This window comes from Perca flavescens, chromosome 16 (assembly GCF_004354835.1).
Source record: "Perca flavescens isolate YP-PL-M2 chromosome 16, PFLA_1.0, whole genome shotgun sequence".
Taxonomy (NCBI): Eukaryota; Metazoa; Chordata; class Actinopteri; order Perciformes; family Percidae; genus Perca; species Perca flavescens.
The window spans coordinates 33,035,624-33,061,269 of NC_041346.1; the positions used below are offsets into that span (position 1 = coordinate 33,035,624).

At 41.5% G+C, this 25,646-nt stretch overlaps 3 protein-coding genes across 4 annotated transcripts in view; all 3 read left to right on the forward strand.

Annotated features, from left to right (window-relative positions):
• The window catches only part of lmbrd2b (LMBR1 domain containing 2b), a 50,305-nt gene extending 39,791 nt beyond the window's left edge, over positions 1-10,514 (forward strand). The window contains exons 10-19 of the mRNA XM_028601340.1: positions 874-1,057; positions 1,858-2,039; positions 2,235-2,368; positions 3,050-3,155; positions 3,781-3,878; positions 4,646-4,749; positions 5,161-5,207; positions 5,603-5,717; positions 6,973-7,099; positions 8,304-10,514. Of these exons, the coding sequence (XP_028457141.1) occupies positions 874-1,057; positions 1,858-2,039; positions 2,235-2,368; positions 3,050-3,155; positions 3,781-3,878; positions 4,646-4,749; positions 5,161-5,207; positions 5,603-5,717; positions 6,973-7,099; positions 8,304-8,367 (1,161 nt within the window). The 3' untranslated portion in view covers positions 8,368-10,514. The remainder of the gene's footprint in view (positions 1-873; positions 1,058-1,857; positions 2,040-2,234; positions 2,369-3,049; positions 3,156-3,780; positions 3,879-4,645; positions 4,750-5,160; positions 5,208-5,602; positions 5,718-6,972; positions 7,100-8,303) is intronic.
• Positions 1-25,646, forward strand: part of LOC114570782 (uncharacterized) — a 645,073-nt gene that overhangs the window by 585,205 nt on the left and 34,222 nt on the right. The gene's annotated exons all lie outside the window — the stretch shown is intronic.
• Positions 18,333-24,439, forward strand: LOC114570788 (septin-2-like). Its single transcript, XM_028601355.1, has 3 exons — positions 18,333-18,411; positions 21,091-21,144; positions 22,768-24,439. The coding sequence occupies exons 2-3, from the start codon at positions 21,137-21,139 to the stop codon at positions 24,368-24,370; spliced, it is 1,611 nt and encodes a 536-aa protein (XP_028457156.1). The 5' UTR covers positions 18,333-18,411; positions 21,091-21,136; the 3' UTR covers positions 24,371-24,439.

Genomic DNA, 25,646 nt, shown 5'->3' on the forward strand with positions numbered 1-25,646 from the left:
CTTCATTCTTCACCTGCTCATTAATGTTACGTCTGCCATACACAACATTTTCGAAATAAAAGCGAAAATGCTTCCTCCATAACCTCCCTAATTTTAGTGCAACAGCGTGCTGCGTCTGATGTCATTGGTATTGGTCTTTTGATCATGCGAGTCAGTTCGAAAATCAGAAACCGATCACCCTGGAATCTGATATAGCCACATTTAAAAAGGTCATGTGGTAACAGCCAAACAAAAAATCGGATCTGAGCAAGAAATCTGAATTAAGCATTAAGACTTGCGGTGTGAACGTTGCCATATACGTTACGCTACTGCCCAACACTGCTTGCAGTTGCAGTACATGTTTAATTTAGCGCTGTGACACTGATGCCACAGGTTGCTAATGACGGCTACTTTTTAATTAGCCAGAAGAAGTTGTTGACAAACTGGAGATCAAACCAACTCTAAGGTACAGCTGTTTATAGCAGCTGCAAATTGTGAACCTGAAATGTCCTGTCTGTAGAGATATGTGTAAAGAAGTTAATTTTGAAGCTGAGGTAGCAGCCTAAATTCCTCCTTAATCTGACCAATGAACAGCCAGGTGACTGGAGGCTGAGAAACAGGAGATGAGACGGGGAGTGGAGTATAGACAGAATCACCGTCATGTGACTCTAAAACTTCCTCGTCACCGTTTGCTCAGCGCCATTAAACTGTATGAACAGGACACAGGAGTTTCTACCTGCAAGTTATTGTAGACTAACATAGTGATTGATTCTAATGTGTGTGTGTGTGTGTGTGTGTGTGTGTGTGTGTGTGTGTGTGTGTGTGTGTGTGTGTGTGTGTGTGTGTGTGTGTGTGTGTGTGTGTGTGTGTGTGTGTGTGTGTGTGTGTGTTTAGGTGATCTACGCGGTTCAGAGGCACAACAGGACCCGTGTCCAGTGGCAGATCCTTCTGCAGCAGGCCATCCACCTGGAGGACGTGGCCAAGAATGAGACCAGCTCAGCGCACCAGTTCGTCCACAGCTTCCCGTCCTCTGAGCCGGCCGGCTGGTTCAGCAGATACGTGTACACGCCCACTGCTGGTGAGTCGGAGTGCCCAGTCTGTCATTTCAACTAAGCAATATAACCCAGCAACCAAAAAGTCACTGTTAATGTATGGTAAAGGCTCTGCTGCACCAAGTGTTTCTGTTGCAACTTCCAGCAATGCCGTAGCGGTGAGAGTTGGGCTTTCAGTGCAGAGTAAACATACAAAGCGGCATGTAACGTTAGTCTATGGAAGACAGAATGTAGTCCTGTCAAGACCTTCAGTCAGTGAACATTCATGTTGCTTCCTCCCATCTGTGTAGAGTCAATGTTCAGTCTACAGTGTTAATATGCCAGGTTTAAAACACTTCATAACATCAGGAGCTTGTAGACCTCCAGGACTTTACCATTTAACTGCATTACAGCTATTAATAACACTGCATGCGAGATGAAGGCAGCAATTAATAAAACATAAAAGTCTAAAGTCCGTTGATGTGATTAGTACTGTGTGACATTAATGAATGCATTATCCTGATAATCGTGAAACCATGATGATTCCTCAGACTATAGTCATACCAACACAATCTCTAATCGTAGCATCCCTACCCATCAGTTCACAGGAGCAGTGGGAAAGGGCCAGTTTTTGATCTTTAGTTTTTATCAGTTTAGTTTGCACCTCACATAGAAGCACAGAAACATTAAAATGATCATATGAAACAACTGCACACAGGCTCAACAAGAGTTCAACATACTTTTAAACTCATTCAGTCTTACTTTAAGCTTTAGATCAATCTGTAGATGTAGAAACAGTGATATGATGTTTGCGCAGTTTGCTGAAACTCTGTGTGTGTGTGTACAGAGTGGTACTGGGAGTGTTTCCTGAAGTGCTGGTTCTACCGGCTGCTGTCGGTGGTCCTGACCCTGTTCAGCGTGGCCGTGGTCTGGTCCGAGTGCACCTTCTTCAGCACCCGTCCCGTCCTCTCTCTGTTCGCCGTGTTCATCCAGCTGGCCGAGAGGGACTACAACTACCTGTACATCGAGGTGAGTACCATATGTAAGGAAGGTGAATAAGAAACGTGAGATAAAAGGAGTAAAAGAATGGAACAATAATCCCATAAGGTCTCCTCCCACTCCAAGCTGTGCCTTCCTCTAGTTTCTGACCTCTCTGGGGGTTCAGACACTGGCAGATCTGAAGTATTGGTCTCTCTGGTTTGTGATGAGACTTTTCTCCACCAGATGGCGTGCTTCGTCACTATCTTCTTCCTGTGTACCTGCGTTTACTCCACTGTGTTCCGCATTCGGGTCTTCAACTACTACTACCTGGCCTCCCATCACCAGACTGACGCCTACAGCCTGCAGTTCAGCGGCATGTGAGTCACACGAAGTTAGACATAATACTGTATATGTATATATATACATCTATATGTATGTATAGGGATGTGATTCTCTCTGCACCCTCTGAACTTGGAAAAGCTCAGATACAATACTCAGGGCTCGGATAATACTGATCCTAGGACTACTTTAACATGTCTAAACTAGAAGAAATGTAATCTGCTGTAACCTGTAACTGATTACTGCAACCTTGTAAAATCTTTTTAAATTGTAGGTTTCCTTTTCTCTTGTGAGTGTGTGTTTTTACAGGATACATAGGGGTTTTAGAAGTATATGTAAATGTTTGAGAACCCTATAAAACATGAATATAATGTTCAGGAAAGATCTTCTGGGTATGCAGCCTCAGAGAGGAGACAGAGGAGCAGGAACTGTTGATGTGTGGCTGTACAGGGTTATGGGATTAAAGTGATAGTTTATTGTTATTCAAACATTTTAAGACATAAGGGAAGGACATGTGGTTCCCAGGTCCAGCAGCATACAGTGCTTTGCCTGAAATAGACCCTCTAAATAATAAATCAAATCTATAATAACAGAAATCATAGTTTAAAAACCGAGCAGCATGTTAAAAGAATAGTGCATCAATAACCCCACAGTTAGAACCAAAGTGAGGTGCAGAACGTATGAGATCTGATCTCTGATGCAGACTGTTGGACCTGCAGGTTGTTCTGTCGTCTGACGCCTCCTCTGTGTCTCAACTTCCTGGGTTTGATCCACATGGACTCGGCCATCTCTCACCAGCAGAAGGAGCAGACGGCCTACACCTCTGTGAGTCGGCTGCAGTAACACCATCTCTGTAGAAGAGAATCAAATATCTTTTATTGTCACTGGACAGCAGCTGTCCAACAGAATTTTTCCACAACTCACCCTCAGTGGTACACAGATACAATGACAGTATAAAGGCAAAAGACACAGAATAAAAACAATAAATATAGTAAATACAATAATAAAAGTCAGATATTGCACATTTGTGTTTGCAGAAAGACTGCTATTGCACCATTATTTGTTAGTGTTCAGTTATTTTATGGCACATGGGTAGAAACTGTTCATAAGTCTGGATGTCTGGGCCTTCATGGACCTGTATCTCATCCCAGAGGGCAGCAGGGTGACAAGGTGATTGGCTGGGTTGGAGGAGTCCTTTGTGATGCTTTTGGCCTGACGCAAGCATTGAGCCCTGTAAACGTCTTCTAGGGGGGGTAGTTGTGTGTTCATGATGCCCTGTGCAGTTTTAGTGACCCTCTGTGGCGCCTTCCTGTCGGCCACGGTGCAGCTACCAACCCACAGCAGAATGCCCTGAGAGAGGATGCTCTCCACAGAGCATCGGTAGAAGGCCAGCAGCAGTAAGTGGTCCACAGTGTGCAGGATCAGCTGTCTGACTGTGTTTGTGTTTCAGATCATGGGGTCGATGCGTGTCCTCTCTTTTATCGCTAACGGCTTCTACATCTACTACCCCATGCTGATAGTCATCCTCTGCATCGCCACCTACTTCAGGTCAGTTTAAACTCTCTAAACACTCTCATGTTTCCCCTCACGAGAGGAATCATTTTCATTCGGCTTTTTGGTAGAGTACACAAGAACTGCAACGCTTAAGTTAAAGTTTCAAGTCTTTATTCCTCACATATATAATTACAGGAGTGGTCATTGTCCTCAGGCTCCAATATGTCGATTACTTTGTCCATCAGGTGTCTTTAAAATGTCAGAAAATTGTGAAAAATGTGGATCAGTGTTTCCTAAAAAGCCCAAGATGACGTCCTCAAATGTCTTGTTTAGTCCACAACTCAAAGATATTCAGTTTCCTGTCCCAGAGGAGAGAAGAAACTAGAACATATTCATATTTAACAAGCTGACGTCACACAAGTTTACCTGATTTTACATAAAAAATGACTCAATCTGATTATCATAATAGTTGATAAGAAATTGATTCATCTTTGCAGCTTTAGTTTGAATTTAAAACTCCGGCAGCAGAGGACCTAAGAGGCCTTGATAGATAATAAAACAGAGAATTAGTAATGTTGGCCAGTCCCCAACCATGAAGAGCCTTTTAACAAGTAGCACAACTTTAAAATCAATCCTAAAAGGAGCTCAGACTTTCTTGCTTCATTGTAGTTGGAACATTACAATTATCCATTGATATAAACCGGGTTATTAAACAACCTGTTATTGTGTCTATAGTATTTAAGACCTGCTGCTCTGTGCTGGTAGTTACATCATCAGAGAGAGTGAAGAGTTAACCAAGTGATTATGAACTCTCTCCTCAGTTTGGGGACTCGCTGTCTGAACCTTCTGGGCTTCCAGCAGTTTGTGGGCGACAGTGAGATGACGTCCGACCTGATCGACGAGGGCAAGGAGCTGATCCGCCGAGGTAACCAGCAGGGCCACACACAGTCTCTGGAAGCACAGACTTCAGATTTTTCTACACTTTTATATTCAATTGTTTTGTCATTTTTTTTGTGTTTTTTTAATTATGTTTTTGTCAATTTTGTAACACTTTTTTTGTCGCTTTTTCCAATGTTTTTTTTCTCACTTTTTTTCCAATTTAAAAAAAAATTTTTTTTCATAGTTATGATATCAAAAGTTTTTGTAAACGGGTAAAAACTTTAAAATTAATTGAGCTACTCTGCAATTTATCCACGTACCCCCTGGCAAGAGCAGAAGTACCCCAGGGTTACGGGTTCCCTGGTTGGGAATCACTGCCATGCATCACAGATAGCACTGTGCTAACAGTCTCAGCAGCGTGTAGCCTCTTAGACTCTCAATCTGTTTGTTTTCACAGAGAAAAGGAAACGGCAAAGGATTGAAGATGGCGAGAACAGACGCAGAGTGAGTAAAACCACCGATCCAGCTCAGACCTCCTCCACAGCTACACTATAGACTCTACTTTCATATGAAGAAATGAAACGGGCAGAAGGGCGGTGGTGGCCTAGTGGTTAAAGAAGCGAGCTGGGGGGGAGGTCGCCTGTTCAATCCCAACCCGAATAATACTTAAAATGTTGTGTTTGCATTTAGTTGTTAGACACACTTGAATGATCCCAGCTGCAGCCTAATGGTTTCAGAAGTCACAGAAAGAGTTAAACGGAGGTCAGCTGTGTTTCATGTCGCTGTGTGTGTGCGTGTGTGTGTGTGTGTGTGTGTGTGTGTGTGTGTGTGTGTGTGTGTGTGTGTGTGTGTGTGTGTGTGTGTGTGTGTGTGTGTGTGTGTGTGTGTGTGTGTTGCAGGAGTGGAAGGAGCGCTATGGAAACCAGAGAGAAGACTACACGGCGAGGAACAGGGGCAGTCACGAGATGAAGGAGACCAGTTACTCGGACACGGTGGCGGCCAGCAACAACAGACGTACGTCTAACTAAACTCAGCTAAACTACGCTGGGTTAACGCTGATTAAAGGGACAGTTGAGAGGTTTACAAGTCTGCCTGTATGAGCTACTTCTCCATAGTCGCCTTCCCTCGCTGTCAGACAGCCCTTTACTCAGGGAACTGAAGCTGTTATCTCTGCTCTCTTCACACCCACCAGACTCCTTTGGAAAAAAATTAGTAATTTTTCCTCTCAGACAGCGAGTTGCTGCTCTACCTCTGCCTCCATCGCTTAGTTTGTTAGTTTGGTTATTTCCTAACCATTTCAAAATACTGAAGTCACACAATAAGACAAAACAACAAGCAAACAAGGCAGCGATAGAACTACTCTCGTGTTCTGCAACATAAAATGACTAAAGCTGCAAAGATGAATGGATTAGTGGTCAACTATTAATTTAATCTCCAATTATTCTAACTGATTAACCCTTTGGGTGTTGGCATAATTTACAGGGGGGATGCGTTACAACCCCCCCAATAATTAAAACTGGCCAGTGCAGCCCCCCCCCAAAATATCTCATCATCATAAACATTTGCACCATAACTTGATGCAAAAAAGGCACAAATTCTTACAGAAAAATGCACCAGAATGCAGGAAATGAAGGGTTTGACATGATCAACATTTTTTCAGCCCCACCAATGTTGAACCCAAAGTTGCGCCCTTGGCTTTGGGAAACACTGATCTACATTTTAGAGACAGAACTACTACTATCCATTCATCCATTCATCCAGAACATAATCCACGATGAAAACATTCGGTGATTGCAGCCCTAAAAATGACAGTTTTTGTTAAAGGAGACTGAAAACCAGTCAGTATCTGGTGTTATGGCTAGGGTTCAGCCATCTCTCTCTCTCTCTCTCTCTCTCTCTCTCTCTCTCTCTCTCTCTCTCTCTCTCTCTCTCTCATTGTGTCCAGCCTAAGTCACACCTGTGCAATAATCCTGCTGTCTAATCAGGATCTTGATATGCCACACCTGTGAGGTGGATGGATTATCTCGTGCTCACTAACACAGATTTAGACAGATTTATGAACAATATTTGAGAGAAATCAGCCTTTTGTGTCCATAGAAACAGTCTTAGATCTTTGAGTTCAACTCATGAAAAATGGGGCTAAAAACAAAAGTGTTTCTGATTTAGTTCAGTATAGATAAGAGCTTCTGTTCCTCAAACTATCCCTTTAAATCGGTAGAGAAGAGAAGTAGTTAATGATTGGTGCTGACAGCTGCTGTCTGTTGAACAGAGGCCAAATATTCTCGCTCTGGGAGTCGGTCGGAGAGAGACTGCATCGAGCTGCTGCAGGACGCCGAACCGTTAGACTTCAACGCCGAGACTCTGACAGACGATCCTCTGGAGGCCGAGCCAGGCAGGTAAACACTCCACCCTGATCAAATATTCACACTGCTGTTCAGCCTTTCTTCAATCATAACTATCTGAACTGTTCAGTTCAGAGGTTCCACGTGTTCTTCTGATCATCTGAATTTTAGGTCTTAAAAAACGTGAAACTGTGAAACTGTTTGGTTAGGTTTAGGAACCAAAACTATGAAGTTAAGTTTAGAAAAAGATCATGGTTTTGGGAGGGCGGGTCAAGTTATTTTAACTTTATATAAGAGTCGTAACTACGTTATGTACATAGTGACGTCATGTATGTACGCATGGAAGGGAAGTAACGTCTGATTTAAACCCAAACCTCCATCTTTTTATCAACTTATCTCAGTAGTTCTGGTGTCTAAACCTAACCAAACTGGGACTGTTTCTCAACGTTAACGGTGTGTTTAAAACTCTGACTGTTAAGTTTAAATATGCGGACCGAAACCCTTCCGTGGGTCGGATTAGAAACAAAGTACCTCTGTGGTCGTCTGGTTTGGAGGATTTGTTGGTTTCAAACCATGTTCCCTGATTCTGACATCGCTGAAACTCTAAGTGTGAAAAAGACGAGACATCTTACATTTCATGATTTGGATCGACAGATTTAATTTCATCTCAAATCTTCAGATTTTCCTTCATATCTTCGTACATTTTTCCTCCGTATGGACGTGAAATTTGTCTTGAATTGTGTTCATAAAAGTCTTAACACTTGTGTTGTCTTCCCGTCGACCATTAACTTTTTCTCCTTATGGGTCAAAATTGAAAAGTAGTTTTTAACATTTTTGTCACTTACAAAGCTTTTGTATATTCATGGTCAATAAACCTAATTTATGTGACATTATACCTAATTTTTTTGTTAAAAAAGCTGATATGAATTATTTTGACTAATGGTTAAGATCAGAGGATGTTGAGTGGATCACAGTTTTTGTCAAAGTTTCTTCAGGATATACTGTTTTGAAACCATTTAAACATTATTTTAAATGGTATTAAATTGAATAAAAAACCCATAATTCAATGAAAGTAATCATCAATTTTACATTCTATGTTAATTTTGGGCAATTTGGATGAAATAAAGCCATATTTGTGATATAAAAACTTTGAAAATCGGTCAAATTTGCCCTTAGGACAACTCAAGGGTTAAAAAGTCTAACATTTAACCTGTTGAAAGCTGCAGAAACCTGATTTTGTATCCTGCTCTTTTCTCAGACACGCAGGGGGACGATATCTGTCCATGTCATCGTCTCGGAGCCGAATATTCGACGACGTCTGACGGCAAGAATAAATGTGAAGCGGAGCCATAAATAAAACTGAACAGGACCTTCATCTCACAGCTCACTGGCTGCTTCATCATCTCCCACGATGCATGGTAATCAAAAACAGGTCACACTTATCCCGGAAGTCTTCTGGAAACATCTCTGCATCAGGTTTCACGTCCAGCTTGGCTGCAGGCGAATCAAGGCACTTTTTGAAGGAATATTAATGCTATAAAAGTTACATAACCTCTCCGATATGAATGCAGACAGACACTGAATGAGTTTGCGCTGCATGTCATGACGGCATGAGTCTGCAGCGGCTGCATGTCGACACGTCACTTTAACAGAAGCTTCAACGAAGGTCCATCAAGTAGTTTATTTATACCTTGTAGATTTATTTATCTGTCTATTGATAAAGCCGGTTTAGGATATCTGCGTCTGATGGGCTGCTGGTTTAATCTGAACTTGATCTGAATGTCTCGACTCATTTAACCCTGATCTTTATTTGTAATAATCTGAATCTTAAAATCAACTGGATGTAATCACTACTGAATATGTAATGTTGTGAAAATAAGAAAAGGGTCTCATTTAAAGTTTGAGTATTTTACTTTGAAAGCTGTGATTTCGCCTCTGGGAACAACGGACGATATTTCTGGAGTCAGTCATTAGTCGTGTTTCCATTCACATATTTTCATGAACATTTTTGCACAATTATCATATTAGAAAAGCTGGATCAAAACACGACCATTTTAATAAACCCTTGAACCGACGAGTGTTTGTGGTACTGACTATTGAGGGGAGCAACGTTTAATAGACTAATCCGATAGTCTCTTTAACATGTTTAACAGACTAATCCAAAGTCTCTTTAACATGTTTAATAGACTAATCTAAAGTCTCTTTAACATGTTTAATAGACTAATCCAAAGTCTCTTTAACATGTTTCTCTTTGTTCTTCTACTGGAGATAAAAACACTAAGATCACTTTGGGATCAAAACTCAAACACTTAAAACCCAAAAGGTAGGGCTGGAGATGGAGCCTTAAAGGGTAACATTACTTTACATAAGAAACAGATCTATGTTAGGCCTAAAAAATGAAAATAAAGTTAGGTTCCTGTTGGTTGTCAGTTGAGGTCATGGGTCGGTAAGGAATTTATTTTATTTTTTTATTTTTTTCCCAGTGGCAGCAAGGGATAGGTAGGATATTTATTTATTTTAATTTTCCTTTACAGTAGCGATGGATACTCAATTTTTTCATAACCTAGCCTTCCTGTACTACATGTACAGTTGTCGCTTAGTAAATTGAAAACCTAGTGAGGTTTTTTTTCAAGGCCTGGGTATCAATACAGTTGTCAGTAGCTTCACTGCTGTTAGCCAGGTCCTTCCCTGCTGTTAGCCAGGTCCTTCCCTGCTGTTAGCCACCTCCATTGAGCCCCAGGGACTTGCTGTAACGTTAGAGCACTCTAAAGGCTGTTTACCTTTCACTTGTTCAGGTTTGCTTGCTACGTTGCCATCCTCTTGAACGATATTAAACACAACATATAGTTCCTGAGTGGTTTAACAGGCATCTTGCATTGCAAGAGTAAACTTTTTATTTGTGTATTTATTTAATTTGTATTATTTCGTCCCCAAGCTCATAAAATAAATTTGGGTTGCAGATAAATTGACAGGGTCGGTCGGAAACCGGAACCAAACTATTTTTTTTTATGCCTTACATGCATAATTAGGTCAAGTACGTAGGCACTGAAGAGAAGTAACTCAACAGATTGGAACCCAAACCACCGTCTTTGTCCAAACTTAACTAAGTAGTTTTGGAGCTTAGACTTAACCAAACTGGGACCGTTTCTAAAAACGTCGTAATTCATACTCATATTCATAAACTTGAGACAGATTGCTTTCAAAGTAAAATACTTTCATCATTTAAAATTCAGTGGAATTTAAAAGTATTTAGTAATGATTAAACTTCAGTAACAATCAGCTGTTTATTAGATAGTCATAGTTTGTTAGTGTTGTTATTATTTACCTCCATACTCCTAAGTGTAATTTAAAACATGTTTTTCTTTCACAATGTCAGAAACGACATCTGAAGCTGTCGGGTCTTTTGTTTTCTCCACTTCCTGTTAAAATGGTCCCAAATGTGCCATTCTTATAAAACTGTTACCTTCAAGTAAGACTGTTTCTTTGACCCTCCATCAACTGTAAATACAAAAAGAAGACTAAGAGAAGTGACCTTTTTAAAGACCATACCTGTGTTTATGTTTAAACTGGGATGTTGTGGAGCTACCCGGTCTTATGGCAGTTTGTGAAATGGTCATGTCATTTAATCCATTCGATTCGTGTACACAAACACCTTTATCTCAGGTTTTTTTCATGATGGTCAGCATGTTTTTTATAATACCATAACTGTATACAGTGGGACGGTTGGGTTTAGGAAACGGGACACGCGGGACAGGAAAACAATAACGGGACGCGGGACAACAACGGCACAGTTGGGTTTAGGAAAAGAAGAACGGGACAGTTGGGTTTAGGAAAAGAAGAACGGGACAGTTGGGTTTAGGTAAAGAAGAACAGGACAGTTGGGTTTAGGTAAAGAAGAACGGGACAGTTGGGTTTAGGAAAAGAAGAACGGGACAGTTGGGTTTAGGTAAAGAAGAACGGGACAGTTGGGTTTAGGTAAAGAAGAACGGGACAGTTGGGTTTAGGTAAAGAAGAACGGGACAGTTGGGTTTAGGTAAAGAAGAACAGGACAGTTGGGTTTAGGTAAAGAAGAACAGGACAGTTGGGTTTAGGAAAAGAAGAACGGGACAGTTGGGTTTAGGAAAAGAAGAACGGGACAGTTGGGTTTAGGTAAAGAAGAACGGGACAGTTGGGTTTAGGTAAAGAAGAACTGGACAGTTGGGTTTAGATAAAGAAGAACTGGACAGTTGGGTTTAGGAAAAGAAGAACGGGACAGTTGGGTTTAGGTAAAGAAGAACGGGACAGTTGGGTTTAGGAAAAGAAGAACTGGACAGTTGGGTTTAGGAAAAGAAGAACTGGACAGTTGGGTTTAGGTAAAGAAGAACTGGACAGTTGGGTTTAGGAAAAGAAGAACTGGACAGTTGGGTTTAGGAAACGGGACACTATTCCCGGTTTCCGGGGGGAAAGTCCTGTGTTGTTTGACCCATCCGCCCCCCCAACCAACCTCCCTACGCAGAATTTCGGCCTTTCATACCACTCTCTACAGTAGTCACTCTTAATGCTACGTCATCTTCTCATTGAGAATCGTGCTGTGATCATGAAAAGATGCTTCCTATTTAAATACATTACTTTATAAAACGTGCTGACCATCACGAAAAAAACGAGATGAACGTGTTTGTGTACACGAATCAAAAGGACTAAATTAGGTGACCATTTCACAAACTGCCGTGAGACTGGGTTGTGTGGAGCGAGCTAGAGAGTGATTGAAGAGAGGGAGCACAAAGAGAGGGAGAGGTAGAACAAAGCAGAGAATCAGAGAAATAAAACACTGTTTTCTCTACTAGAAATGCAGCTGTAGCGAGTATCTCACTTCAAGATGCTACAAATGACATCCAGCTACAAAAAAACCCTGAAAAGTCTGAAGTTAGAACGGAGAAGAAGAAGAACAGAGAGTGGTTTCCATGCCGATGATACGCTGTCTCGTCTCATTGGTGGAAACTGTCAGCTTTCACAACGCTGCAGACCGGAGACTAAAGGCCTCTTTACAGTCGCTGTTCCCGACCTGTCGTGCGACAATGTGACATCAAGATGACGTAGATCTCGCTGGCGCGCCAGGATTTAAACTCAAAAAAAATGTCAGCGTCACCCAACAAAACAGAAACAGGAAGCATGGACGAGTTCTCTCTGGTAAACTTCCTGGGTTAGATGAGCTCTTTCATGGTGAACGAAAGGCTTAATCCGACCAAGTAGGTCATAAAATCGTTGTGCAGACATTCTGAAGTATTCAAAGTGCTTCTCTTTGTCTTTCATCATTTGTTTCACGAGGATATTGAACTCACCATATTTATGTCTGCCATTATTCAAAGGACCCACGTTCCACCTTCTTTTTCTTCGTTTCTTTGCAAGCAGGCTCAAAAGCAGCTGTTCTTCCTCATCCATTGACTCCAATGTCATCTCAGCCACTGTTGACATTGCCGTCAATGCTGCTGCCAGTTCTGCGACAGGTCGGGAATGGCGAGTATACCGCACGTTTTACAAGGAGACAAAAGTTTAAACTCGTCTCGTTGTGAATCTTTGGTCTGAAGTGTGCTTTACGTGTTCAGAGTGACACCACTCTCATGTCGTGTAAATATGAAGCTCCAGCCAGCAGTTAGCTCGGTTTAGAAACAGGAAACGTTTACAACCAGATGCTGGCAGGTGGATGTTTGAACGGAGCCAATGCGAGCTCTGGCATGTGCCTTTAAATCGGTTATCAGCAGGGGCCACACGGAATCTGCAGGCGCAGAATAATGCACAACTTCTGCAGATTTTATATAAAACAAAAAAACTGAGAATGTTAACACATTTCCAGCTGTGCTAAGTTCTGCAGGTTTTCATTCTGGATCACAGTTGAAACTGTAAAAAAAAAAAAAAAATCATCAGATTATGTCTGGGTCTGGTTATTGTTCACATTTGGCATGTTTGATTTGTAGTAGAAAAGATCTGAAGTAAAAACACAGGTGTGGCCCTTTAAATATGTTTAGCACGTAGCGTTAGCATGGATGCAGAGATCCTGCTGGCAGGTTCAGCTGAGCTTCAGCTCCTTTAAATAAAGTTCATCATGAGGAGGAGACTGACCTGAGAACAGGGACTGTGTGTATATATATGTATGATATCTTTTTTGTATTATATGGGCTAACAGAGAGCGTTAAAGTGACGGTTTGTATTTATTGTGTTGGTAACTCTTCCTCACACTGTATGTTTCCTGATCTCTGATCACACTGCTGATTCTGCTGATGAAGTATTTTATGTTCTGAATATTTATTGATCTCAGCACAGAGTAGTTAGAACCCGTTGATCTCTTATCTTTGTTGTAGTGAATTATTAAAAGAAAAGATGATGTATGTGTTTCTCTGCTGCCAGTGTTGTGTCAATAAAAATGATCAAAGTGCTACAGACTGTCTGGTCCTGTTTATCACAAATATATCCTACAACCTGCCTTAGCTTAGCTTAGCTCTGTTCCTCCAGGAATTATGTCCTCGTGTTTTGTGAATTTATATAAATATATGTTATTGTTATTAAATACGGTAGGACTGTTAAGTATAAGACCGTTTCTCGCTCTTGCCACGCAGGAACGAATCATTTAAAACATTTATTCTATGTATAGTTCAAATAAAGTTGTGTATTTCACACCTGCTTCATTTAGTTATGTTGAATGTCTGTAGAGTTGGTTCCCCCCTTGGTGCGGTTCGTTTGGGCAGCTGTGAATGCAGCGATCACACTAGGATGCGTACCCAAAGTGGACCAAACAAGCGTACCGAGACCATTAAGCGCAGGTCTCTGTACGCTTTCAAACCAACTCTGGAGTGGTTTGTGTGTCTGACCTCGAATAAACCCAACTATTGGAAGAACTGCACATTTTGGGACTAAACCAGCTGCCGTAGTCTGCTGGGCTGCTGTGCATTATGGGATGAGGACAAGTCTGCACTTCAGCAACATAGCTCCATGGCAACTCACGGACAAACTCGGAGTGGTGAGGAGGTGTGGAGCTTCAGAGAAATCTGCTCTGATGAACATATTAGGTCCCAACTTTCCAAAAAACACACAAGAAAAGAGAAATCTCCACATTGTTAAACAAACAGCTCATGGAAAGGGGCTCTCATAGATCTGTCCAACAGTGCCATATATCTATGAACCCCCCTTCAGATACAGTATTAGGGGACCACTAAGGTCTATATAAAAGAGACTTCAGATACAGTATTAGGGGACCACTAAGGTCTATATAAAAGAGACTTCAGATACAGTATTAGAGGACCACTAAGGCCTATATAAAAGAGACTTCAGATACAGTATTAGGGGACCACTAAGGCCTATATAAAAGAGACTTCAGATACAGTATTAGGGGACCACTAAGGTCTATATAAAAGAGACTAAAGATACAGTATTAGGGGACCACTAAGGTCTATATAAAAGAGACTTCAGATACAGTATTAGGGGACCACTAAGGTCTATATAAAAGAGACTTCAGATACAGTATTAGAGGACCACTAAGGTCTATATAAAAGAGACTTCAGATACAGTATTAGGGGACCACTAAGGTCTATATAAAAGAGACTTCAGATACAGTATTAGAGGACCACTAAGGTCTATATAAAAGAGACTTCAGATACAGTATTAGGGGACCACTAAGGCCTATATAAAAGAGACTTCAGATACAGTATTAGAGGACCACTAAGGTCTATATAAAAGAGACTTCAGATACAGTATTAGGGGACCACTAAGGCCTATATAAAAGAGACTTCAGATACAGTATTAGGGGACCACTAAGGTCTATATAAAAGAGACTTCAGATACAGTATTAGAGGACCACTAAGGTCTATATAAAAGAGACTTCAGATACAGTATTAGGGGACCACTAAGGCCTATATAAAAGAGACTTCAGATACAGTATTAGAGGACCACTAAGGTCTATATAAAAGAGACTTCAGATACAGTATTAGGGGACCACTAAGGTCTATATAAAAGAGACTAAAGATACAGTATTAGAGGACCACTAAGGTCTATATAAAAGAGACTTCAGATACAGTATTAGGGGACCACTAAGGTCTATATAAAAGAGACTAAAGATACAGTATTAGGGGACCACTAAGGTCTATATAAAAGAGACTTCAGATACAGTATTAGAGGACCACTAAGGTCTATATAAAAGAGACTTCAGATACAGTATTAGGGGACCATTAAGGTCTATATAAAAGAGACTTCAGATACAGTATTAGAGGACCACTAAGGTCTATATAAAAGAGACTTTAGATACAGTATTAGGGGACCACTAAGGTCTATATAAAAGAGACTTCAGATAAAGTATTAGGGGACCACTAAGGTCTATATAAAAGCATCCACAGCGCACCAGGTCATGGGACCTTTAACAAACAATCTTAGAGTTATTACTGTTCAAAACTGTTCAAAACAACTCATTCTCATACCCAACTTGTCAAATACCAATTCTTGGTCAGTTGCTCTCAGCGGCAGATACCGACACACAAAGCACCCTTTAGCATCTGTACGGGACGTAGTATGAAGAGCGACAACGGTAGCGAGTAGTATAAACAAGGATTCTGTGGTTCTAAATGGTCTGTGGTATAAAATCTGCGAAAGGCGGTTGGTTGAGGGTGGGCGGATGGGTCAAACAACACCCAGGAGACCGGGGTTTGTGTCCCGTTATTGTCCTGCGTGCCAAATACATTTTTTATCCCCACCCACGATCTGTCCCTCAACTTAACTAAGTAGTTTTACCAGCTCACCTGGTGGAGCATACGCCCCATGAACTGAAGCTCAGTCCTTACCGCAGCGTCCAAGGGTTCGAGTTAGGATTAGTTGAAAGCCCCCTGCGACTGACTGAGACACTAAAGGACACTTCATTGTAACAAATGACAACGGCACCTGACCAAGCATCATTTTTTGACACGCTGGGAGTGGGAATGTGTTGTTAAAAAATAATGATGGAATGTAATTAATTGGGAGACAGTTTGGGACAACATTTCCCACTGTTCCAAGAACCCAAATCACCAGCAGATCCACTTCAACATATGCCATAGGACATATTGGACTCCTCAGAAGAGATATACGTCTCTAAAGGCATTCCTACTCCCTATTGGACGTTCTGTCAACCTGAACAAACTGGAACTTCCCTGCACATGGTCTAGGAGTGTGAACAGGTCTAGGAGTGTGAACAGGTCTGGGAGTGTGAACAGGTCTGGGAGTGTGAACAGTACTACGTTCATACTACGTCCCGTACAGATGCTAAAGGGTGCTTTGTGTGTCGGTATCTGCCGCTGAGAGCAACTGACCAAGAATTGGTATTTGACAAGTTGGGTATGAGAATGAGTTGTTTTGAACAGTTTTGAACAGTAATAACTCTAAGATTGTTTGTTAAAGGTCCCATGACCTGGTGCTCTGTGGATGCTTTTATATAGACCTTAGTGGTCTGGGAGTGTGAACAGGTCTAGGAGTGTGAACAGGTCTGGGAGTGTGAACAGGTCTGGGAGTGTGAACAGGTCTAGGAGTGTGAACAGGTCTGGGAGTGTGAACAGGTCTGGGAGTGTGAACAGGTCTGGGAGTGTGAACAGGTCTGGGAGTGTGAACAGGTCTAGGAGTGTGAACAGGTCTGGGAGTGTGAACAGGTCTAGGAGTGTGAACAGGTCTGGGAGTGTGAACAGGTCTGGGAGTGTGAACAGGTCTAGGAGGGTGAACAGGTCTGGGAGTGTGAACAGGTCTGGGAGTGTGAACAGGTCTGGGAGTGTGAACAGGGGAGTGTGAACAGGTCTGGGAGTGTGAACAGGTCTGGGAGTGTGAACAGGTCTAGGAGTGTGAACAGGTGAACAGGTCTGTGAACAGGTCTGGGAGTGTGAACAGGTCTGGGAGTGTGAACAGGTCTGGGAGTGTGAACAGGTCTGGGAGTGTGAACAGGTCTGGGAGTGTGAACAGGTGCATGAGTTCTGGAATAAAACAACATCAATAATATCTGATGGGATAGGATGTCGACTTCCTACTGACCCGATTGTTTTGTTACTTAATGATGACATCTACTTGGGAGACAGAAGAAAATTTGGCTAGCCGGCTCAACCACAACCAAGAAAATGATAGCTCAGCGCTAGCTCCCCCCCAATCGCTTTGTATAAAACAATGGTTGGTGTATTTTCTAGACATAGTTATGCTTGAGCTCTCTACAGCCAGGATTAACAAAGCAAAATCATCGACTATAGACCTATGGAGAAACTCAGCAGCACAGGTATCAGTCCTAATGACCTCAGCATCACAGGAAGTAGAGGAGGGAGACAGGTGTGGTTTCTTTTTGTTTATTGATTTGTTTTTGTTTTTCTCGAGACCGCAGAAGGTGGGGGGGTGGGAGAGGGTTGTTGTTCTTGTTCGATTGTGTTTGTCTGTTCTACATGTTTAAAAATATAAAACAAATACAAAATTAATCTTAAAAAAAATAATAATAATGATGGTAATACCAGGCCAACAGTCAATTCAGGTTTGAGTGAATGACGGATGTCAGAATGAAGGGTTTTATGCAGAATATATTTTAGTAATTTTGCAACATCACAGAGTTGAGAAATCAGTGATAAAATAATCAGGTTTATGATATTATAAAGGTCAATGTTCAAATACTGCTGGCACATCCTGATAACAATGGCTCTGTTCACATAGATGACCTGAGAGTAGAAATCTAAGAGAGAGGCTCAGAGGAAACGAGGAATGGTTGGAGTCTGGTGGAGATATGCTGGCTCTATACACGCTAAAAGTCCTGATTATTTACATGGAGTCTGGTGGAGATATGCTGGCTCTATACACGCTAAAAGTCCTGATTATTTACATGGAGTCTGGTGGAGATATGCTGGCTCTATACACGCTAAAAGTCCTGATTATTTACATGGAGTCTGGTGGAGATATGCTGGCTCTATACACGCTAAAAGTCCTGATTATTTACATGGAGTCTGGTGGAGATATGCTGGCTCTATACACGCTAAAAGTCCTGATTATTTACATGGAGTCTGGTGGAGATATGCTGGTTCTATACACGCTAAAAGTCCTGATTATTTACATGGAATCTGGTGGAGATATGCTGGCTCTATACACGCTAAAAGTCCTGATTATTTACATGGAGTCTGGTGGAGATATGCTGGCTCTATACACGCTAAAAGTCCTGATTATTAGACCTTTTCTCAGCTAAACGTAACTGGAGGTGGAGGGAGAACTCTCCTCCCTCCTTTACCTCCTGTTTTGATGATTTGAAGTCAAACTATTTCTCTGAAATCATGTGACCACAGAGTGTCCGCCCTCTCTACTGATATATTAAATGCTCTCTGCTCTCTCTGCCTCCTCAGCTTCGCAGACCAACAACACAGGTAAGAATACTTAGAAACTCAAAATACTTTAAAATGATAAGAACAGGAGGAAAGACCAGGGGTCTCATTTATAAACGTGGCGTACCTACAAAACGGGGCCGGAAACTTGCGTACGCCACTTCCTCCGCAAAGGTTGTGATTTATAAAAAACAAACTTGACGGGAGAATGTGCGGTCCTCCACGCAAACTCTGACCCATGCGTACGCACAATTTGGAGACAAAATAGGAATTGGCGACGCAAATGGTGAGGTGGTGAACTGAAGGCAGACTGCAGAGAGTAAATGGGAATAAGATTACTCGTAGTATTTTCTTGTATTGATGCGTCACGCACATTCTTTGACTCCATATCATCCACGTTACCATGAAGATGAAATCCAGCTGTGTTATTTGTGCTTGTACTGAGTGATAACTTCCATAAACACCTTGTAAAATCCAACTCAAATGTTAAATAAAAATTTGTTCTTAATATATTAATCAGCGCTGTCTCGCCGTCACATTGTCCGCTACGGAGCGCAGGAGGAGGAGATGGTCCGACTACATGGAATACAGGATAGCATCAAATACCCTAGCATTAGATAACTGCAGAACACAGTGTAAATAACTAAATATCTGTCTTTAAACCTGTGCATATATCATCAAATGTTAAAGTCTGGAAATACAGCCGTTAAGCTCTCGCACAATCGTTACAGTTAACTTTAAAGCTGCATGATGGCCCTGCTGGCCCTGCAGGAGGACTACGCTAATGGAAAAATCAGAAGAGAAAGAGACTTCAGGGACCATGACGATGACTGGCTCATATGCCGATTTAAATTCCCTAAAGCTGAGCTCGTGGATCTATGTACTGAATTGGGTCCAGTAGAGAGGGCAATGCGCCATCCCGGTCCAAATACAGGTCCTCGCCACTCTGGGGGCAACCGGTTGTTTTCAGCATTAAATGTCAGACAGCTACGTGTTTTATATAAATATTATATATAATCTTCAACTTTATCACTAAGGCTTGTTTGGATATAATATATAGTTCTGTTAAATCTTATCAAATAGGTATGGTGGTCTGGTATATCAAAGCTGTCCCTGAGTGCCGTAATGCCTGCCGATATGGATGGTATTATTAGTATAGGTAGTCTATAGATCAGGTTTCCCTACACTGTGCAAGAACAGGCTGAAATTATAATTCAATTTGCAGCAATTTCCAAGCGTCTGAGAAGTGTTTTGCTTTTCCCCGCCAGTCGTCATGATTTGGCGTAACGAAAGAACATCTTCCAGGGTCATTAACATACTGATCAGCATTCTTGAGGTGCTTTGCATTGACTATTTATGGTTAAATATGGGCGTGTACAGGGCGGGATAAGAGGCTGATCCACGTATGCACACTTCGGTAATATGTAATTTATAAAGGGAACATTGCTTACAGGTGTGTACGCATGGTTTTATAAATCAGAATGTTTTTTGGCATACACCATTTTTGGCTTTTGGGCGTAAGTACACTTTTAGTAAGGATCCTACACAGGGTCAATGAGACATAAATGATGTTAAAACTATAAAGTAATTAAAAGTAACTAAAGTAATTCTAGTTCTAAATACTGGTTACTTAATCCGCAAAAACAAGTTACATATTAATAAAAAAATCAACTAAGGTAACGCCATTGCAGAAGTGCATGTGTCTAGAGACATGGAGTGTAAGTAGGCAGCTGTAAAAAGACTTAACTAGACTTAGACTGAGCTAGAAACTGGAATCAATGACAAGGTTACCACTCGAGTTGACAGAGAAGTGTAGAACCAGAGCTTATATACTGGAGAGTTGAGTAGTTGATGTGAAGCCGCTGCGCTTCATGAGCAGTGCACAGGTGAAGAGTGGCCACGCCCCCTGACCTACATACAGACAGAGGGACTGTGTGTGTTAATAGGCTCGTTGGAGAGGAACTGCACCTCGCCTGTAAAGTGGACAAGAGCAGGCGGCAGCAGCCGGGGGGGCGGTGACAAAAGTCCGTTCTCAAGTCAGACAGTTTCAGCTGATTCCAGCAGCATTCAGGCTGAACAGGAAGTGACAGAAACACTGGGGTCCGATTCTGTTTTTATTATGACAGAGTAGATGTCAAAATGTTCTACATGAGATCTGTTGCTGTTTTTAATCACCAACACACTGTAGATGATCCATAATCTGAACAGATTTAGTCTCTCTGACTTCTAATCATCACTATCAGCCTCACAACAGGTGTTCTGTACAGAATAAGACTTTAAATAAGACACATAGCAGTTAAAATCCCTCCAATTCAAAATCAATAAAAAGTTTATATAAAACATCATCATGTTGAGTCGATTCTGAACCAATCAGCTGTTAGATCAGCTGAGAGGCCGGTGTTTCCCAGCATGCCCTGGGTCCGCCTGGGTCTTGCAGTCGGTGGAGAGCAACTGTGGCGCCTGGCTCTAGAAACTGCGGCCGCCTCGGTCTCGTGAGGTTATCGTTGCCCACGTGTGCATGACGTCAGAGCAAGTCGGGATCAAGTCGGACACAAATCTACCCAGCATGCATTGGGCGGCAATCACCGGTGATCGATTCTGCGCAGACCTGGCTCATCTCTAACGAGCCTTATGCTGCAGCCTCATTACAATGACTCACAAGTCTGCATCTAACCCTAACCCAGGAGGTAAAGGTCACTGATTGGTTTTTCTTTCTTCCAGAGATCTAATATGGTGCTCCTTCCTCAACTTCTGTGAAGCTGTTAACATGGCAGGGTGAGTAATACCAACATTTCTTAAACAGTTTAACTGTTTATTGTTTTATTCTGGAAATTCAATGATTGCTGTATCACATTTGACTGTAATTTACAATGTGAGAGAAGAACTGAGACTCAAAGAGCCCTATCTTGCACCCGGCGCAGCACAACGTCTGACACAAGTGTCTTTGCTAGTTTCCTGTCCAGCACCCACGTCGTTAAATAAATGCACCTGCTCCCATCTGTGGCCCATGGGCGTGCTGGTCTTACAGGGAGGTGTGTTCAGGTGCATTCTGGTCTTACAGGGAGGTGTGTTCAGGTGCATTCTGGTCTTACAGGGAGGTGTGTTCAGGTGCATTCTGGGCGTGCTGGTCTTACAGGGAGGTGTGTTCAGGTGCATTCTGGGAGTATTGCTATCTTGAGGCAGCAGCAAGTGATGGCGCCATTGACCAACAAAAACCTGGTCTAAAGTCAATAACGCAGCATTTCATTGTTATTCTAACAGAGCATTAGTAAAATTATCCTAGGCTCGTGCACAGCGCGCGCACACTATGCTTGTTACACACACAGGGACACACAGCACACACACACACACACACACACACACACACACACACACACACACACACATGCAGAAGATTACAAATAATAATATTAGTGTGTAAATCCTCCATCATAACAGCAATGCTCCAAGGTCCAAACGCGCCTGGCTTTTAAAGGGAATGGGAGATGATCTCTGATTGGTTGATGAATGGGAGATGATCTCTGATTGGTTGATTGCATGTTACGCCCAAAACACACATCTGATTAATGAAGACACTAAGGACAACCCTTTAGGACCAGGCACGCAGCACACAGACCCTTTATTCCGCCATCAAACTAGCAAAAGTGGATTTGGACACGCCCTAAACACACCTGGACCAGGCGCTTCACGCCGTGACCTCAGATCGTTAAAATAGGGCCAAAAGATCCTTATATCGTTAAAATAAAGTGTTGGATTGATGCGATAACATAAACGACTAAAATCAGGTCTCATTGAGAACCAGACTTCTAGAAAACAACCAGTCCTCCTAACCCTCCGAGGATATGGGTGTTTGTTCCCCCCCTCTAATCCGACCCCCAGGAGAGTTTTCTGTCCTCATATCTAAACCAGAGAAGGTTGCGGCTTTGAACATGTTGTTAACGTTGTGGTTAGGGTTTAGACTCCAAAACGACATAGTTAAGTTGATAAAAGATGGTGTTTAGGTTCAAATCAGACGTTACTTCACTTCCTGAAGGTTACCACGGTGACCAAAACATGACGTAGCTCCATTTGTTCCCTAAAGTTAAAAAAACTCAAAAAAACAAAGTAGCGAATTATATCCATAAGAGGGCAAACATACAACGGGAGACTATACCAGGTATATTCATTTAAAAAAGAAACGTACCAGCCGCATGATTGAAACGTCAACACACACACTCACTCGCTGGAACTCTCCCACTTACCGACCGGGCTCAACGTTTAGGGAGCAGTGGCCCTGTCACGAATGCACGAGTCAGACAGCCACGGTAGCGCTCATTTTTTTTTTCAGAGTGGTGTAGAGTGATGTTTTATCATTCTGTGTCCAGTAATTTTTGGGCTAATGTCTTTACTTTTCTACAGGAACACCTCCTCCAAATATGACAACGTCACCTGCAAAGTTCTGATCCAATCAGGATCTCCTGCTGTCTACCAGCTGATACCAAAGAGGAAGATCATTGGAACTCTGATAATAAACAAAGAGAACATTAGAACTGTGACAAGAATGACTCTTGGAAAAAAAAATCCAAACAAGAGAAACAAAACCATCTTACTTGTTGGTGAAACAGGAACAGGAAAATCTACTCTGATCAACGCTCTGGTCAACTACGCCATGGGAGTGGAGTGGGAGGATGATGTCTGGTTTAAGATCGTAGAAGAGGAGAAGAGAAGTCAATCAGAAAGTCAGACATCAGATGTGATCGTGTACCAGATCTTTGGTTTTGAAGGTAAACCTCTGCCCTACTCTCTGACCATCATCGATACTCCTGGATACGGAGACACCAGAGGGATCGAACAGGATGCCATCGTCAGTCAATGTTTATTAAAGTTGTTCCACTCAGAAGATGGAGTTCATGAGATTAATGCAGTGGGTCTGGTGATGAAGGCGAGTGAGAATCGACTGACTGACCGACTGAAGTACATCTTAGATTCAGTGATCTCTCTGTTTGGAAAAGACATAGAGAAGAACATTGTTGCTCTCATCACACACTCAGATGGAAGAACACCTAAAAATCCTCTACAAGCTCTTGAGGCTGCGAAGATTAAATGTGCCAAAAATGAGAAGAATCAGCCTGTTCACTTCCTGTTTAATAATTGCCAGGATGAAGACAGGACAGAGGGCATAAAAGCCCTTAAACATGCACATGAAATAACAATAGAAGGAATTAATCAGTTCACAAAGTTCCTTGAAAAAACTGCACCTCAAAAGATGCAGAAAACCGTGGACGTCCTGAACGAGCGAAACCAACTGACAATCTGCATCCAAAACCTGCAAGACAGAATTAGGTCTATAGAACTGAAACAGAGCATTGAAAAGGAGAATCAGACACTCCTGAAGAAACATGAACAAGACATAAAGGATAATAAGGAGTACAAAATAAATCAAAAGAGCGTCATCAAAGTTAAAGAACCAATTGACGGTGGAGGGAGCTGGTGGGCGTTGGGGTTAAATAAAAATGGAGCTCTCTGCTGTACAACATGTGAGAAGACCTGTCACTATCCATGCAAATTGGTCCGTCAGGCAATACTCTGTGAGATGATAGACTTCAACGACACATGCAAGTCCTGTGGGTGTCATTATTCATGTCATGTGAAAGAGACCTGGAGGTATGTGGAGGAGGAAATCACCAGCAAGGTGACTGTAAAAGCTATGAAAGAGAAGTATGAAAAGGGTCGAGCAGGCTTTGATAAGGTAAAAAGCCTTTTGGAAACTATTGAGAAGGAAATAGACAAACTTCAGAAGGAAAAAGATCAGTTGTTGGAGGAATCCTTTCAGCATGTTATCAAACTGAAGCAGATTGCCCTGAAGGTTGATGCAGTGTCCACTCGTGACCACTTGGACTTCCTGATTGAGAGGATGAAGGACACAGTGAAGAAGAGGAAACTGGAAGAGATGAAAAGTCGAGCTGATGACAATGAAGGAACCACAGGAGCTGGTAACGCAAAGAGGCAAAGAACTAGATGAACTAGAATCACTGAGAGCAGACAGCTGTGTAGAAAACAATTGTAGTCTACAATGATGATCAGATGTGTTTTATTATAATTCTGTTAAATGTAATCACATTTTATATGTTAAATGTGTGATTCCTGCATGGAAACAGCTCCCTCTGTGGAGTAATGACTGATTCTGTTTGTTTTTGTAGTTTCATGTTTAATCACCAAAAGTTACTTCACTGAACAGATTAGACAACAGCTCTGGTTTTAAATGCAGTGAGGACCCCCCCTGCTGTTTAATGTTGAGTACAGCAGCTCCCTCCCTCTATATCACAAACTGAAGTCAGATCTTGTTGTACACAAATACATGTATTGTTCTTTACTTCATTTGTGTGAATTAGATGTTTTTAATGTTTTTTTCTAATGTGCTGTCCAGTCAATACATGGCTGTGATTTATTCTGATGTGTATTAATGATTATTTTGTACTTTATTTTGAGTGATTGAACTTATTCTGTTGTTCTTCATGATATAACATCCTGTCTGATGCTGTTTTTTGTGAATCATTAATAAAATGTCTACTTGATGAAACCAGTTTGAATCAGAGTGTCCACTGGATCATCAGCAGGTTTTTGAGTCTGTTGAAATTTCTGCTCAACTTTCTTCAATAAATGACAACTTGTCTTTGTTGTACCATTTTATTTTATAGACTTAGTCCTTGCCTTGCCAGAAACACTCATATATATTCACATGTATACAGTACAAAAGATAGTTTACCTTTGAAATAGAATTAAAGTTTTAAATATGTGTTGAAACATGTTGAATGTGAATCAGTCTAATAAAGTTCAGTTCAAACTCAATCAAACGTGTGATGTTTAGTATTTGATATCAAACATTGTTGATATAAAATAATTGGAGGATGTAGAGACAGAAACTCTCCACCTTTTGGTAATGTTTCCTTTCATGTTTCAGTTGGACCTCAAGACATGATCAGCCAATCAGAACACACTCCTATTATTATTTGTATAATAATAATTGCATTGTCTTCCTGTTGACCACGCAGCTTTTTGTCATTCTGGGTCAAAATGAAAACCTTTTAATTTTCCGATGTTTTTGTCATCTTTTTCGACACTTTTGTGGCTTTTTTTTTACATTTTGAAGTTTTTTTCCCCCAAGTTTTTTGTCACTTTTTTCTGATGTCTCTTTCGATTTAAAAAAAAAAGTTTTTCATGTTTTTATCAAGTTTTTGAAGCTTTTTCTGACTTTTTTTTTAAACTTTTTTCCAAGGTCCTCACTATTTCTGATGTTT